Source organism: Halyomorpha halys, unplaced genomic scaffold (genome assembly GCF_000696795.3).
Source record: "Halyomorpha halys isolate HHAL.00 unplaced genomic scaffold, Hhal_1.1 Scaffold124.1, whole genome shotgun sequence".
Lineage (NCBI taxonomy): Eukaryota > Metazoa > Arthropoda > Insecta > Hemiptera > Pentatomidae > Halyomorpha > Halyomorpha halys.
Genome location: NW_027111282.1, coordinates 290,143 through 308,935, shown reverse-complemented (window position 1 = coordinate 308,935; position 18,793 = coordinate 290,143). Strand labels below are relative to the sequence as shown.

Below are 18,793 nucleotides of genomic sequence, written 5' to 3'. Positions count from 1 at the left end.
ACACACACACACACACACACACACACACACACACACACACACACACACACACACACACACACACACATATAATTACTCTTAATCCATCTATAAAATTGGCTAAACTTTTTAAAGAAGCATTTTTTGCTTTTTTTTTATCCTAGGAAGCTTAAATCTCAGTTCACCAGTACACACACTGTGAGTGCTGTGTGTGTATTTATTGGTAATTATAATATTATAAAGACAGAAATATTACAAATCATGTAAATAAGATTACTGTTCTGAAGTCACTTTCATAAATTGTTTTACAAAATCAGTCTTTTAAATAAATATTATGGGTAAAATAAAGTGAGGGAGAGGATATAAAAGGTGTACAACTTCACATGTTCATCCCTCCCCCTACAGCCTCAAAATTTTTTGAATTTTGATTTGACTTTTTTATATATATTCTGACTGTAAATAATATTTTTAAGACAAATTTATGTTGAGAATATTTTGATCTGATGTGTCCTGAAGATGTAAATAGCCAAAAACTGAAAACAATTTCTTAGGATCAAATTTCCTATAAGAATCATAATTTGAGTTTCCTCGATTGGTTGGGGAGACTAAAATGACTTTCATGATGATGACACCGCAATGAAGATGACAGATTCTTGTGGGAAATTAAATTCTGAAATGATTTTCTTCTGTAGGATTTTTGTTTAATTTTTTGCACCATTTGCACACAAATAGTCAAAACAATTTTTACAGTTTTTGAAAATTTATGGCATCAGGACTTAGTGCCTGATAAGTATGTAAATGGAAAAAAATAGAGAGATACTTTTTAAAAATTAAAATATGAAAGTAATATAAACTTACAACTTATTATTAAAAATTATTAATAAAAGAAAATTAGCAATGCTTGTATTTAAATTCTAATAGGCAACATAAGCAATAAATAAAACACAAATGAATTAGTCAATGATATGTCCTTTATTACAATTAATCACCAGGCGCATTATATTGAATATAATGTTCCATGGCTTAAAATATTTTTATAATTATAAAATGACCTTTCTTTATAAACAAACGTGACGGAAACAAATTTATAAGCACATAAAATTATCAGGTTGTGGTTGGTAAACGTTACCAAAAACAACTGAATCATTCCCATTTCAATTTTTTTCAAAGTAAAGTGTCCCGAATTTTTCACAAAAAAATTTTTTATTTTTTCAAAGTCCCTTCTACTTTACCAGGTATGATAGTTACACTATAATTATAAATGGATTTAATAATTTGAGTCTTTTGTCAAACTTGTTTCCAAAAATTGTTTGAGTTTATTTGATATAAAACTAGACTAAACTAAACTAAGATAAGAGTTAATAAAAGTTAGATTTTTGCTAAGTAGTGTACTATTTATTATTTCAAACACTTTCAACACACCTTTTATTTCCAATCTAAGATCTCAATTAAAGACTTTATCAACTTGGTAGAAATTATGAACTTACTTTTGCCATTTAAAATAATAACTTGTAAAGAAAGTAAAAGAGATTAGAAGGAGATATAGTAAGCTGGGAAATAATAAAAAACTCTATACCTAGAAATCAATTATTGATGGTAATGTTATTTGGTTGACTTGCCATTGCTTTGATTTGATCATTGAAAATGAAACTATGATAGTAATCTGGAATTTCAGTAGCAGAATTACATTTTAATTTTATTATTTTTTTTTTCTTCATTGAAATCATACAAACATGAAATTATATGAATTTATCATCAAATATGCAGAATACCTGTGTAAAGAACCTGATTCTTAAAGATATTTGATCAGCTATTAGAAAATTGAATGGAACAGAATATACAATGGCATAAAAATCCAGGCCTTGGCTACGGTACAGTGAAAATCAAATAAATTCCATAAGTTATGGAGGCTATGGGGAGTAAACCTGCATACTATGACATTATGTATATGAATCATACAAAAAAAGTAAGATTTGTTGAATACATCATAAGATGAATTTAATCATATTAATAATTTTGATTTTTAAAAGATGTCAAAATATGGGTAGGACAGATATTATGAGAAAAGTGGTCTACCAGGATACATTTCCTAGGTCATCATGCAATATACTGAGACCTATTATTTGAAGCCTTTCATGATTATAAAAAACCTCTAGTAAAAAACTTGTAAGTGATCAACACCTCCTTTGATATAAAACTAAGTGCTTCTAACCCCTTCACACTCAGTTGGTCGCACTAGATTTCACAGATCTACCTAGTTGTTTTTAGTAAATATTTAGATAGGGATTAATGTTGGGAGTCCCACCCTTTACCAATTTGCCTGACTAGTGAAGTCAAATAAATTCAATGTGATCGCGACCTTGAACCAATTATTTTTTAATTTTAGTATTTTCTATAACATTTTTACTATGAAGGTTTCATAGCTTATTCTTGTCACTTTTTTTTTCCTTTCATACTATTTAATTGTTAAGTAAACTAACTGTGAGTAAAGGGACGTGATAACTGTGGGCATTGGGATGTGGGTCCCAGAGTGATCGGTTCAGAACACAATGGGTTTGATTCCCGATTGGGGCAGTTAATATTTATATCTTGGTGGTCCCGAGAAAGGAATTTTGATACTCCCACCTTGGTTTGTACATGGCGGCAACTTCAAGTTAGCCACCAGGAGTTGACAAAAAAGACCACTAGGCCCACTTGCCAGACTTGTTCCCCCGACCAGTTACCATTACCAATATTGTGAGTAAGCAAAGGCTATCAGTAAAAATATGTCCCTAATTATCTTTTATCCAGCTAAAAAGTTTTAATAAAAATTGGAAAAAAATTATTATGATTTGACCCAAAGATTAAAAAAAAAAGGAGGCAAGTCTTTCTGTAAATATCACAATTTGGTAAACAGATCTCAAAGATCTAACATGACTGTACATGTGGTGTGTTTGGTAGTGATAAATCTAAAAAAAAATTAGCAAGTTTTAATACAACAGCAAACAATTTTCCTTCCTCAACAAAAAGGACATGATTAAGCCAAAAATAATTTTTAGTAAATCAATGAGATATATATGCACCAAGTTTTATCAAACTTAGTCAAATGGTAGTAAAGTGCTGATGAGTTCTTCCCAAAAATGGGAGATTTATTTATATTCACACATTAAGAAATATGAGTACCAAGTTTCATCAAAACTTGTCAGGTCATTCTAAAGTATTGATCAATGTTTTCCAAATAATCATATTTAATATTACAAGTTCTTGCATCCCCTTACAAATTCTGCTTCTATTTCCTTATTAAAAGAATGGCACCAGTTGAAAGATAATGCAACAAATCACAAAACTAGGTACTGCTTACTTCTTTAGGACAAAGACGACGATATAGCATTAGCATTTGTGCTCCCATTTAAATCAAAGAACCTTCTAATATCTTATAATCAATTAAATCAATCTAACTATCAGACAAGGCTCTATAGGTCATAAGATCAAAAGATAAGAACCTAAAACAATATTTATACTTTTACAAGTGACATAGCACTGGATGGCAGGACTAAGGGTTGGCAGGTTTTTGGGTCACACTCGTTTCAATACCACATAAGTGGTAAGCAATATAGTAAAAAATGTTGACGCTTCTAGAAATAGTTAATGCATCTGATGTCGTTAGTTCAAACTTTGATTCATTAAATTTGAATTCCTATTGTAAACATTTTTCTTATAGGCACATTAATTCATTTAAGTATAACTTCAAAACAGCAACATATATTTATTTAAAACATACAACAGTAATCACAATGTACTCACCATATCTGTTCCCAAGTCTATGCACAAGATGGTAACAGTGCCCAGAGGGAGGGGAATATCAAGGAGAATGAATGCAAGAAAAGGTGAAATTTCAGGTATGTTTGAAGTTAAGGTGTATGCAATAGATTTTTTCAGATTATCAAAAATCAAGCGCCCTTCCTCCACACCTGTTACAATTGAAGCAAAATTGTCATCAAGCAAAATCATGTCAGCTGCTTGCTTTGAAACATCAGATCCAGCGATACCCATAGCAACACCTACAATTTATACAGCAATAAATTTAAAGTTCTATAACAATTATAGAATTATAAATAATATTTATATTTAGACAAACCGATATCAGCCTTTTTGAGAGCAGGAGAGTCATTTACACCATCTCCTGTGACAGCAACTATAGCACCCATTCTTTGGCATCCTTCCACGATGATTAGTTTTTGCTGAGGTGATGTTCTAGCAAATACTATTTCAGTATGATATCTAAAAAAAGGAGCTGTATAAATAAGTTTTATAAGTCATTAAAATTACTAGAAAAGAATGCTACCATCATTTTACAGCTGGGAACACTAAATTACATAATTAAAAAAAATTAAAAGACTATAAGATTTTACTGTAATTTTTAAAACCATTACTAGTTTATAATTATTTTCTCTTCCATGAAATACATAATAATATATACCTCAATATTTCATCAAGCTGATCTGGACCTGTGTCTCTTAGTTCAGTACCATGAACAACTGCAGCTTTTGCTTCTCTGGGATTTACCTCTGATACAGGAATATTTAGTCTCTGAGCAATGTCCTCAACTGTTTCATTACCTATAAATGAAAATAAATAACAATTGTTTAAAAAGAACAATTCCTTTTGTTTAAAAACTAAGATAAACATTTTAGCAGAGCCAATTTTTTTAATTCAGCAAGAAATAATTAATCAGCTGATCAATCAATGTTTGGAAATAGTTGTGCAATAAAAAAAAAAAAAAAATAAAGAATATCTTTTATTGAGGAGCATATTCAAAAAGATAAATTATGACAAAGCTTCACAGTAAATAGTGGAACTAATAAAGCAAAGTAAATAACCATTTATATACTTTTCTTCATATTACAATTAATTAAAATTGTTATCAATCTTGGAGAAAACATTCAGACATAGGACATGGTTCTACAACTAATTACAGGAAATATTTAGGTGAATAAACTAAAATTTCTATGGGGAGAGAAGATAAATAGATAATTTTTAATGTAATTAATACATTTTAATCAAGGCATAGCTCTCTTATTTTAACTCTTATAATTAGAATATATGTGATGATAGCCCAGTTAAGAATATTAATCAAATTGAAATTTATGGATAGTTGAATATATAAACTGAGCTGAGTCATGACTTTATTTCAACAAATCAAGGGAGAACACAGTTATTTGAACTATTTTTCATAAAAACTTAATTACAGCATATATTATGTAATCTGGTATTGTCCAATCTGGTTTCCTTTATTCATCTGGAACTATCAGAAAAAGCTTATGAGAATAAAAGCGAGTACTTACAAAATAAAGTTAAAAGTTTTCACTCCTTGAATAGGAACTATATATTATGATACCATGAGTTTTGAATTTATTGTAACTAGTTTCATTAAATATTTAATTTGTTTCACCATTTGACCTTCACACTTTTACAACTTAAATCTCCTATTTAACCTAACTAACTGATTGTATAAAGTTGCGGAATTGCTTGTTTCAGAAAAGCATAGGGTTGTAGAAACTAAAAAGGGAGATATAGTATATCCGAAACGGACTAGAAAAAAAAAATTATAAATGATGAATTAGTGTTTTTCTAATTTTTAACCTTAAGGTAATATAAGAGTTTTCAGAAAAGTTATAAATGTCTAATAATTATGTTTGCTCATGCAACTATCAATAATTTTCAACAGACAGACTTCTATATCTAGATCTATATCATATCAAAATATCAATAAAACTGAGTTATGAAAAAAAAATACTTCCTGAGAATAATGGAAAATGGTTTTATAAATTCATTTTTTCTATAAATGAGCAAAAGGAAAATATATTAAAACAAGAATCACCAAATCAGACAGGCCTAAAATATAGATGCAATTTTTTTTTTTTTTTTTATAATTATTTATTAGCTTCAAATACTATTCATATTCAGAATCAACTTAAATTTTAAAAATTTAATTCATTAAATATTTTATCATAAACTATGATCAATAAAATTAATAATTACAATGTTGGTAAGCTAAGTAGTATATTTTATACTTTTGGCCATTAATATAGGTTAAAACTAACATCATAATTTAACAAAAAAAAAATACTCGCCCAAAAATTTAGACCTTTGATCAACAAAGAGATAGAAAAAATCAATATAACATTTATTATTTTTTAAAAAATATTATCTTATAATAATAAAACAATTAATATACCTTCTGATATAATTCCAACAGATTTAGCAATTGCTTTAGCTGTTATTGGGTGATCACCTGTTACCATGATAACTTTAATTCCTGCAGAGCGGCATTTAGCAACTGCATCTGGTACAGCTGCTCGAGGAGGATCAATCATAGACATCAAACCCACAAATCTCATTCCATTAAGTGGGAAGTTTGGCTCATCACAGTCAAATTTAAAACCTAAAGGAAACTTATCTGAGGGAAGCATTAGATCACAAAAACCTGAAACAGATAATATTAGATTAATAAAAAGTTAGGGGCAAATCTAAAGGTAGGGGAGAACAGGGAACATTTTCCAATTTGATTTAGTTTTGAAAAGAGCTGCTAATTTACCCCAGTGGGTAAATTTAGAAGAAACTTTGCACACGTGTGAGAGGAATCGAGGGACATTTAATATCATTTAGAATTAGAAGAAACTAATACTTGTAATTATTTATTTTGGTAAATTATAATTCACAAAGTTATCAATAAAAAAAAAATACCTAAAACTCGTTCTCCTAATCCACCAAGTTCAAGATAAGCGTTGTTAAAAGCTTCTTTCATTTCCTCATCCAAAAGCTTTTCTTTACCACCAATAAAAATAGTAGAACAGCGATCTAATATTCTTTCTGGAGCTCCTTTCATTACCATTAAGTGACGAGGATCATTAGGATCTTCAGTTTCATGTATAGAAACCTAGGAATGATATAAATATAAAATGAAAGTTATCTGTTAATAAAGATACATACAAAAACACTCATACACAGATTTATATTCCTCTTATGACAGAATTAGATTTAAAAAGCAAAATTATTATTCAAGAAGTAATTTCCACAACAAACCATAGCTTTTTTTATTATAAGAACAATTTGACACATTTGCATCATAAGCGCATATATATTTTGCCAGGCAACTATCACAAGAGCACTCAGGTGGACATATGTGTGAGCATTTCACTTAGATATTTATCACTAAAGGGCATATTATAATTGTTGGGGAGTTCTTGAAAACATTTTCGTGATAAGAACAAATTTTTCAGTTTTCTGTGAGATGCAAATGGGTTAAATTATTGATATATTTGTGTAGTAATACTTTCCTATGTGAAAATACCAATAAGTAAGTTTATATTTTACCAAGACTATATTTTAATAAGAAGAATTCTAATGTAATGAATTTTTAAACATAATAATTCTAACAATTCATACATTAAAAATATAAAACTGCCTAATGATTTATGTACTTACTTGGTATTTGTTGGTTGAGTTAAAGGGAATTTCACAAACTTTTCTGTTACGTCTCCGGATAGACAATACATCTCCTAATGCTAATTCCATACATTTTAGCAAAGCTGCTTCAGATGCATCACCATTTACTTCCCTGTTATAAATAGTAGAGAAGTAAATATTATTATGGTTCAATTTCTTAACAGGTACGTGTAAAATAAATAAAAACAAGAGATATATTAAACTTAATAATTTGATTCTTCTATAACTGAAGAATTAAATATATCGATGATAAGGGTGTAAATAAATTAAAATGATCTGGCAATAACCACAGCATATTGCGATCTTAATTACAAAACCTCTTGACTACAGTGCAATTAGGGGGTTTTGGAATTATCCATTATAATATGATTATAAAGCTGTAATGAAATGCACACTATTACAGGATGTATCAGAACTGAACCAACTGGTAAACTGAAAAGTAGGTTGGAGGACTAGTGTATTAGGGTTGATTTAATGGATTAGGGTTTCAATAGAGTTTGGGGGAGGGATGTATGCAGTGAACGATTTTTAGAGGTGTTAGGATTGAAACTTCAGCTAAATTAAGAATTTTAAATATCAGGTAGCCACAAAACAAAAACAAAAATTAACCTTAAAACTAATGGTTAAAGGAGGTAAATACTTGATATTTCTACTACCCAAAAATCTAAAAATTAGATTTTACAAGACTATCATGTTTCCTATTATCCTTAATGAATGGGAAACATGGTTAGTTACGTTAAAGGAAGAACTGAATTGCAGTGATTAAGATGGACATGTCAAGTTGTAGGGAACCAATACAAAGGAGCTAGTTATTGCTGAATCAACAGATAATGGTTAAATGAGTACACCTAGAAGCAAATGGAAGGATTGTTTTAAATCTTTAGTATTAGAGGTTTTCTTTATGTATCTGTGAAAGGAGGTCTATAAGCATTGACTTTTGGTGGCATCGGTATTGAAAAACGCAGGTTCACTAAAACTTTTAATTATTATAATTATTTTTATAAATTTTGTAATGAGGGAAAAACTATACATCTGTGGTTTCAAAAATCATTGTAAATGAATGAAATTAAATTCAATGAATAACTAAAGCATACCAAAAAAAATTTAGAGAGAGAGAGAGAGTTTTCTGTATTTTTCAATAACTATAACAGGACAGTCCTTATACAAAAATAGCAACAAAAAAAAAAAGTTTAAAAACTGCTTACACATGTTAAGCATCTTTTATTTATACTATGAAAGAAACAAAATAAAAGGCGAGAGAAAAGTTAATTGAAAGTTTCTAATTATAAAAAGTATTACATAAAGTAACTAGATAGGCGAAATTACATAAATAGAAATCTATAATAGTTATTTGTTTAGTGTAAATGATCTGATAGCTTGCAGATTATGTTTTTCTGCTTCAGTAATTATATGTATTTCAATATTACTCTTCTTTTACTTTCCTCAAACTTGCTGCAATTTTGTTCTAGATATAAAACTGCTCCTCTGATTTCAAGAAATATTCCTTTAACTTGAGAGGCCCAATGGTATTATGGTTTGTTAGTGGGAGATGTGTCAAGTTTGAGAAGCATGTTGTAGCATTTTCTAGGTAATCTTGAGCTTGGCATGTCCAGAATCTTTAGAAGTCAATTTAGGATTAATTTCAAGATTTTAACCTTCTTGCTAGTAAAACCATATTCTAGCCAGATGAAATATCCTGACATACTGAAAGGAAGGTGTAGGAGCTACTTATAAAAATTAGTTTGAAATGATTCAATTAAGTCCATATATCGCAAACTCTCTACTTAACTTTCGTATAGCACTAATGAAAGACATAACGCTTGGCTCTTGCCTCCCAAGTGTGACACCTAGCTTTAGCAAGAATTTGCTTTGTATAAGCTACAGCAGTGCTCCTCTTTTACACATGTCCTTAGTAGTGAGTGCAGACAGACTCAAAAAAAGAAAAAAAAAAAGAAGGTACTGTTAAGTAGGTATAATATGATACCAACAGCACTCTCTGACTCTGTTAAAATGCTTCCTTGATTTTAGTTAAATTATGATTTTGATAATCAAAACCATAATCATTCAGAAGTTAAAATATAAAATGAAATAATTTCTATTTACTTTAATTTAACGATTTCTATAAATGAATCAAGATATAATCAACAATAAAAATTTATTTTTAAAAAGTTTTAGAATCTTAACATACCATTTAAGATAAAAACCTGGATTAACAAAACATAAAAAAAGTAAATAACAGAAATGATAAAAACATATAAATTTCAATTACTTTTTCAAAATTGGGACTCCTTCTTGCCCACCCTTGAATTCAGCACGATTACACAGGGTTGCAATCCTGGCCAAAGCTTTAAAACCTGGGCTTGTTCTGTCATACTGGACACCTAAAGATTTGAATAAATAAATTGAGCAGAGAATATTATAATTCAATAATATGAATGTGAAATCAGAAATTTCATTTTTTGTGGAAAACAAATCATCAGAGTACTTACCAGATTGATCTTCAGTAGTGTCAGCTTCAATAATTTGATTGTCAAACCACATATGAGCAACAGTCATCCTGTTCTGGGTTAAAGTTCCAGTTTTATCTGAACAGATTGTAGATGTTGAACCTAAAGTTTCCACAGCTTCAAGATTTTTAACAAGACAATTCTTGGAAGCCATTCTCTTAGCGGTAAGTGTCAGGCACACAGTGACAGTTGCCAATAAACCTTCAGGAACATTAGCAACAATGATACCTACACAAATTTTCCATAAAATAGACTTATGTTCAACATGAAAAATTACTTAAAATAAAAAAAAAAATTATTAAAAACTTTTCTGTAATAAAATTCAGTTATAATTAATTATGCACTTATAATAAAACATAAAACACTGAAACTATTCGGGAATAATTTTATTTTATTTTATCATATTAGATTTAATTACAAACATCAAATTCAGCCTATTCACATAACTAGAAAAAACAAAGTGTATTGGCACTACTACAAACCACAAGTGTATTTGGTAGGGGAATACCATTTTTCTTGACTGGGTTGTATACCCGCCCGTCAAGTTTTAACTAACACATTGAAGGAACAGACCCAGACACAGAAAAAATAATTGAACACAAAGATTGAGACTTTACTTTCATTAGACCAGTACATTAAAAACAATGAGGTTTCTGTTCAACTGACATATTGCTACCTATAATAAGTAGATCACTGACTAGTAGAAGCCCTATAATATCTGAACGTGTTGTTAACACCATCTAAGTAATGGGACCTGAAGAAATGCTTTAAATCGACAAAGAAGCGGATGAACAGGTGAATAAATAACCCAATCAGCAACTAATGTAAAGTTCAAACATCTTGGGGCCACAGATAAGAAGTACATTTTCTTAAATTCCAAATACAATTCTACTAATAATAAATAAATTATCTGTAGAGTAGCAATTTTTTCATTTAGAATGATAGTTCAAAATATTTGGGTGAATATTTTCATGACATATAAAATTAAATAAATAATTAATTAAATTAAATAGTAATTTATTGGTTATTAATTTTAAGTTTTTACTTGAGTTCAAAAAGGTTTGTTATTTCTTTATATATGTTTTTTTTTTTAGATTTGTAGTATCACCTAATTAATAAATGGCTACAGAGAGCAGTGGCTACCTATAACCATCGTTTCAGAATTTGGTACAGTGAAACCTCTCCTAATGGACAACCCTATCCATGGATAAGTATCAAGTAACCCTGCCTGGAATTATGGGAATTTTGGGCCTTATGCAATGAATGCAGATAGCTAAGTTTGGCCATAGAGAAATTAATTTACTCCTTTATGCAGAAACTAACAAAATGTTACAAATTAAGAACATCACATTTAATGGTTAGATGTTTTGATATAAATAGGTATGTATATATCTTGAAATTATTAATTAAGACCTAAAGCAACAACAAATCGATCACATTAAAGAAATTATTTTATTTTTATTTTTCTATGATAATATTCTATTTTTAATTTTTGGTCTAATAAAGTATCTATTCTGAAAAGTGAAACAGAAATGTGCTTTTCATTAGAATTATATGATTTCATAAAGTATATTATGATATAATATATCATTTAGTGTTGTTTTCACCTCAGTAGTTTTCATAAAATCTCCTCATCATATTTTATTTAAAACACAATATGTTTAAATTGTTTTTGTTGTACCGACAAAAGTTAAGAATGGATCATATAAATTACTTACAATAAAATACAGGAAGTTTCAATTAAAAAAAAAAAAAAGGAAGTGTCCAATTTGAGCAACAATATTGATTGATTAGTTTCCAAAATGACTTTCTATTGGCAGCCTTCATAAAAAATCTACTATATACTGAAAAATAGAATTCCTTCATTAATGTAACTTTTCTGTACCTTCCCCTCTCTTTAAGGGAATTTTTCTTAAAGAACATTAAATTAATTTTCTATCAGATTATAAAAAAAAATGCAGCTATGATAAGATAAACAGTCAATTTCATCAACATTGGTCTGAAGAATAAATTAAACATTAAAATACAATAATCTACTATCTAGATAATATCAATGCAAAATTCTTACCAATTAAAAATATCACAGCATCCAACCAGTAGTAACCAAGAATAAAAGCAATTATAAAAAATGAAACACCAAGAAAAACAGCAACACCAGTGATAATGTGTATAAAATGGTGTATTTCTTTTGCAATTGGTGTTTCACCAGTATCTAAACCAGATGCCAATCCAGCAATCCGGCCCATCACAGTATTATCACCACAGCTAATAACAACCCCCTTTGCAGTACCTAAAACATATCACACATGGAAAAATTAAACAATTAAAAAAAAATCTAATAATGAGAGTAATAAAAATTGATCTATTTCATTATCATGGAAATTGCAATCCACTGATCAGCATTATTTCTTTTTCAAATCCAATTAAGGTCGATATCATACTAATTCCCAGACTTAATTTACTACATGAATCAGTAAAAAAATACCTTGTTTTACCTAAAGTTTTGTCTAGGAATTTGGACAGATAACACAAAACTAAAATTTGAAATATTGATAATATTACACCATTATTAGAGATGTAAGTTGTCTGCAGCTATAACAAACCATTTCATGCGGCAATCCAAAGGAAATTATGCACTTTCTGAATGAACTGTGAGTAGATAGTTTCAGAAATTTGAAACTGGAGCCATCAGTTCTGGATGAAAATAATCATTAGATAAGGAAGCTCTTTTGGCGAGAGAGAGCTCAGTTTCCCAATTCACCATTATTCGTTGGTTACATATCTTGGAAAAAACAAATCATTCATCATTAGAGTTTCTTCTATATCATAGATGAGTTGACTACTGAGCAGGGATGACGTTGAGTAAAAATTTTTAAACTTTTGAAAAATCAAAATGACCATCATTTCATTAAAAAAAATTTTTACTTGGGTTGAAAAGTGTATTTATTAGAGGAACCTTAAAACCAAGAAACAATCGTTAGACTTCAATCAGCATGCTGTTCGTGCCAGTCACTAAGCAAGAGTAAAATAAAAAAAAATACAATGCTCCCTGTATTTAGGAACTACGTAGATATAATTCATTCCAGAAGGTTTAGAATTTTAGAAAGGCCAGTTACAATTAATGAATTATATTGTGACCTGTGATTAGTAAAAAAGAATCGGATTTCGTTTCAATAACACCTGACAATATGCAAAAGAAATTTAGAACAGATGGTATTAAGCTGCTTCTTTACCTTACTTATAGTATGCACTTAGTACCTACTGACTATCATCTGTTCTTGTCAATATCCCACTACCCTCATGGAAAAACATTCAATCCTCTGAAAGAGATTCAAAAAGAAGTTGCACAAATCTTCTGTTGAAACCGAAAGAGTGGTATTGTGAAGGAATCTTAAGTGAAAGACTAACAGTTGATATAGGAAAGAATCACAGAACACAATGGAATATACTTTGAATATTAAAAAGAATTTTTTTAGAATAAAATTAATTATTTTTACTATTAATAAAATTATTTTTATTTTTTATCAAGAAAAACAGTCACTTTTAACTACTCATTCTATTAGCAGCAAACCTATATATTATGATAAAAAAAATTAAATATAAACATACCATAGCCATTTATAAAGCAATAAAATGCCTATTGGGCTATAAAAAAAAAAACAGTAGGTGAAACTTGGATGCTTAAACTAAATACACACGATTGAGTTTACATTACAGACATAAAGATGTTCTATACACAGCTATGTAATAGGGATACAAACTAGAGATGGGCAGATCCAGAATTCAACTGTGGCCGGCTAAATAATAACAGGTGTTATGAGTACTACTCCAACAGCTCTAACGGAAGTAATACTTAGACTAACATCATTGCATATGGATGTTTAGATAGAAGCCTTGAATACCATCTGTAGACTTGCGAAAAATGAGACAAAATCTAAAGTCCAGACATAGGAAGGAAATCATATATTAATTTAGAGGACTGAATATGACAGCTCGTCATGCTCTTTGATGGTTCAATCTGAACGTTTATAGATAAAAAGTACAGAGTCATAAAAGATAGAACAAAGCAGTATAGACAAAATAATGGTATTAACTGCTAGACAGATGGCTCTCTACTAGCACAAGGCTATAATATTCAAAATACACTCCCCTAAATGTACTACAATATTTCAATCTATACACCCATCAGCTTCTGTGCCCACACTCTGTGTGAGGTGACAATAGAGTATTTAAAAATTCTACTGTATGTTAATGAATATAATAAAATAAGCATTGAATGGATACTAGGCACTTGCGACATACTAGGGAAAGAAGAAAAAGCCGACAAAAGTTGGCTAGGAAGGATTCCGAGTGCATTCACGTAACATCGGAGCATACCTATAGCATAATCCTAAGCTATGCAAAAAAGAATAATCAAAACAACTTATGAAGACAACCCCAATCAGTATTGTTTTAACAAGAAACAGCAAAATTCCAAGCTGTTAATAGAAAAAAACAAAGACTTTCCAAAAAATGTACCTTCATAAGGACATGGCCACACTTAGAAAGTTGTAGGGCTATTTACTGGTTACTGAAAATTTTATAAGCAGAACCTCAAGTTTACAGGACCCTCATTATGTAGATTCTGTCACAAAGAGGATGAAACAGCCGATCACATCATCTGCTGCTATATATGGTTTACAAGTTCAAGGTTCATGATATTTGGCATGCATCTTTAAACTAACATTGCATACAATGTGGCTAAATAGAGAGAGATAGACAAATATCAAGTGGGATTTAGGCGAGGGAGGTCCACATTAGACCAATTGTTCTCACTGAGGCTGATGCTGGAGAAATTCAAAGAGTATAGAATAGTTGTCCATCACCTATTAGTTGATTTTAAAGCTGCCTATGATAGTGTAACTTGGCCGGAGCTCTATCAGGCCCTGTTGGAAATGAACGTCCCAATTAAACTGATACGTCTTGTGAAAATGACGATGTCGGGCTCAAAGTGTGCAGTACAAATTGGAAGTGACTACTCGGAAGATGCTCTAGCCTATATTCTTTTTAACTTCGCTGCAGAGAAAGCAGTGCATATGTCTGGAATCAAACTCCACGCAACCCTTCTTAACAGTACCGTTCAGCTTCTGGGATACACTGACGACTTTGATATTGCTCCCAGATCGGAGCGTGCATTAAGAGAGTCATTCTTTGCCATAGAAGATGTAGCAAAGAAACTTGGGCAACACGTTAATTAAGCTAAAAGTAAGTACATGAGAGTCGGAGGAGATGAACCAGGGATCGGTCCTTTTGTGGCCGGACCATATGATTTCGAAAAGGTAAGCAGCTTTGTCTACCTCGGGTCTGAGAACACCTCCGTCAAGACATGTCTTGAGAAGTCAACAGGAGGATAGCAACAGCAAGACAGTGCTACTTTGGCCATGCAAAGCATTTTAGAAGCAGGTTCCTCTCTAACAGGAACAAGAATACTCTACAAAACCTTGGTCCACTCTATTTTAACTTATGGATCTTTAAGAAGCAAGATAAAATGAACCTCTGATCTTTGAAAGATCAATCTTGAGAAGGATTTTTGGTTCTGTTAGAGAGGGTGGGATTTGGAGAAGGAAAAATGCCAAACTCGCTGGCCTTTATAAGGATATAGACTTGGTAAAGTTTATCAAGATGGGATGACTTCGATGGGCTGAGCACGTTGCACATATGGATGATTCGGCGATACCCAGGAAAATGCTATCCGGAAAGATGAATGGACAAAGAGAGATCGGCAGGCCAAATGTAAGACTGGAGGACTCAGTGACATCGGACGCATGGGCTGTACTGGGAGTCCGAAACTGGAGAGCTGCTGCAGCTGACTGTATCAATTGGCGAAAGCTTTTGGTAGAGGCCTAGTCTTTGTGACTATATCCCATATAGTGTCACCTATGTATGTATATACAATATGGCTAAATAGGCCAAGGTAGACAAAGAAAAAATCATAACCATTTCATGAAACAGTAATATATAATAAATTATAATATTATAAATAATACAGATTGATTATTTTTATATTTGCAAATCACAGTGTATGAAACAATTACAATTTAATCATAAACTTCAATTAAAAATGATAACACAGAATTTATAGAATATCAATCCTAAATTGGTAAAACATGACAGATTGACTTTGACTTGCTCATGTGAAACCAGTAGTGGCTTTTATTAAAAAAATTAAAGGATTACAGAAATTATTAATTGAAAAGTACCTTCGACAGCATTTGTAGAGAAGAAGGCAAGATTTTTAGTTTCTAAAGGATTTTCATTCGTAAGTTCAACACCACGACTTTGTGGTTCTGATTCTCCAGTTAAAGATGAATTGTCAACTTTAAAACCTCTGGCTTCAATGATGCGGATGTCTGCTGGAATACGATCACCAAATTTAACTTCAACTACATCCCCTAAAACAATATCTTCTGCACGCAGAGTAAGTTTTTCTCCTTGCCGTATCACAGTAGCGAACTAAAAATAAAATAATAAGGTAAAAACAAATGAATATTATCATTGTAATTAATAAATGAATTATATAAAGCACTAGTATTAACAAGATAATAAACATGAAAGTAAATTTCTAACCTGAGGCACCATGTTTTTAAATGATTCCATTATTCTAGAACTTTTGCTTTCTTGGTAGTAGGAAAATATACCAGTAACAATGACAACAGCAGCTAAAACTATGCCTAGATATAACTGCAAAAGAAAATAATGGTAGAAATAATATAACAATTCAAACAACTAAACAATTTAGGGCTCATCTTACAAATAATTTAATTTTATTAAAATAGAAAGTGAACTAATTTTATTCACAACAAAATAGTTGCAAAGATGGTTAAGTTAAAGCTAATATTTAATGATCCTAAATATAACAATTCCTTTTATTACAAAAATAATAAAAAAAAGTTTATAATTTTTAATGTATTGACTGCCAATTATGGGGTACAATAAAAATCATAAAGATAATAAAATAATGAAAATTCAAACTCATCAGCATTCTCAAACAACATAATCCCCCCACGAATTCATCATGCAGTCTAAGAAATTGCAATGTGCATAAGGCAAAAAAAAAAAAAAAGTTAAAAGTTAAATTAGGCTTTTATTTTAAGAATAGGTACAAAAAAGTATAAAAATAGGATAATTATGATCTCAAAGCTATTTGGTTCAGAAATATATTATAGTTATATAGTATATTATAGAAATATAGTATAGGGCCCCACCTAAAGCAAACCGTGCCAGATTTTGTAAATTATATAATATTCACTCCTATTTAAAGAAACAAATCACAATTTTTAGTAAGCAATAACAATATATTTACTTATATTTTTTAGAAAAAATAAATAAATAAAAGAAGCATAAGTTACTTTCAAGGTCACTTACATTATCATCTGAGGGCTCCTCAACAGTACTAGCCTGAATCGAATAGGCAATAAAACACAAAATAGCACCAACCCAAAGAAGTAAAGCAAATCCTCCAAATAATTGTTTACAAAATTTAACCCATTCTGGTGTAGTTTTTGGAGGTGTCAATGCATTAGGGCCATCTCTTTCCAGGTTTTCTTTTGCTTTTGCATGAGTTAATCCCTAAAATAATAAAATGTCATTATTTAATAATGGAACAAAGTTATCTAGTCAGTCAATAATTATTGATAAATTGATAACAGATGTTTTGTCAGTGTTTAAAAGAGGTAATTTTAGGGCAGTAAAAGTATTGTGATTAATATTGTTAGTTTGCAATAAAAACTATTGTTTCTGTTCATTATTGGTTTATGGCCCAGGTAAGGCGTGACAATCGGTGTCAGAAACAGGATTTTGGGTGAGAAGAAAAGAAAAAAGTTTGTTTTGATTGTAGATAGAAAGTGAAATATTGATTTGCTTGTTAGAAATAAGAGGTTTAAGACACTTCACTTATCATGTGGACTGTGATTTGGAAAACGGAGTACGGACCTTAGACAGACGATATGATAGTGAGGACAAAGTAGAATGCTATATTGGGAGGCTTAAAAGCAAAATTGACTTCCTGGGACTAGAGGTCAAGGCTATAAAGACCAGAGTACCCATCATGGATGTGCCATTGACATCAAGAGAGATGCTCTCAACATGGAAGAAGATAGCTCGGTAGTCCCAGCTATCAAGTCAGGATCAAGCCTCCAACATATAATTCATATTGGTTACAGTTACAGCAGCATTCTCAACTGACAGCTGGGATGGCCAGGAAGGAACCACTGCCATAACTGTTTCATTGTGATGGGAGACTCTAGATATTCTATGGAGCAGGCTGGAAGAACATCAAGAGGGATTTAATTGTTTTTACGATCACCTCGAAAAGGGATTCAGTAACCATTATCAGTGGCAGGTGTAAGGAGCAGAATTCAGGACGATAAGGCAGGATCCTAGGGAATCACTGTAGCAGCTCAGAGGACATTTCTCAACTGGTGAGGTTTGCTTAAGCTACAGTTCCAGAGGATGTCCTAGAAAACATGGCTGTTGCTGGTTTTATGGACAGAGCGCATGATCTGTACCTACAGCAGAGATCTGCTTTCAATTCTGTAAAAAGCCTGAAATAAAACTCTAAGGGTGTGGATTGCAATTCTAACACAATATACTATTACAGGGAAAGAGAAAGGGATATAGAGAGAGAAAGAAATGATCAACAGAGAAACAATAATAGGAGATGGACGGTTGATAGAGATCCTGACGATTACAGAAGGAGAGAAAGAAAGAAACGTGATGCCTCTCACCACGGGGAAGGTGACATCTGAAGAGAGATAGAAAAAGAACATAGATATGGTGAA

General features: G+C 30.8%; 1 protein-coding gene across 3 annotated transcripts in view; it reads right to left on the bottom strand.

Annotated features, from left to right (window-relative positions):
- Atpalpha (sodium/potassium-transporting ATPase subunit alpha) overlaps positions 1-18,793 on the bottom strand; it is a 53,888-nt gene that overhangs the window by 14,275 nt on the left and 20,820 nt on the right. For all 3 annotated transcript variants that reach the window (XM_014416433.3, XM_014416434.3, XM_014416435.3), the window contains 12 exons: positions 17,379-17,582; positions 16,581-16,694; positions 16,214-16,466; positions 12,043-12,264; positions 9,957-10,202; positions 9,737-9,848; positions 7,447-7,579; positions 6,706-6,898; positions 6,197-6,445; positions 4,439-4,577; positions 4,097-4,239; positions 3,763-4,019 (listed from right to left, as the gene is read on the bottom strand). In XM_014416433.3, coding sequence (XP_014271919.1) covers positions 3,763-4,019; positions 4,097-4,239; positions 4,439-4,577; positions 6,197-6,445; positions 6,706-6,898; positions 7,447-7,579; positions 9,737-9,848; positions 9,957-10,202; positions 12,043-12,264; positions 16,214-16,466; positions 16,581-16,694; positions 17,379-17,582 — 2,265 coding nt within the window. The remainder of the gene's footprint in view (positions 1-3,762; positions 4,020-4,096; positions 4,240-4,438; positions 4,578-6,196; positions 6,446-6,705; positions 6,899-7,446; positions 7,580-9,736; positions 9,849-9,956; positions 10,203-12,042; positions 12,265-16,213; positions 16,467-16,580; positions 16,695-17,378; positions 17,583-18,793) is intronic.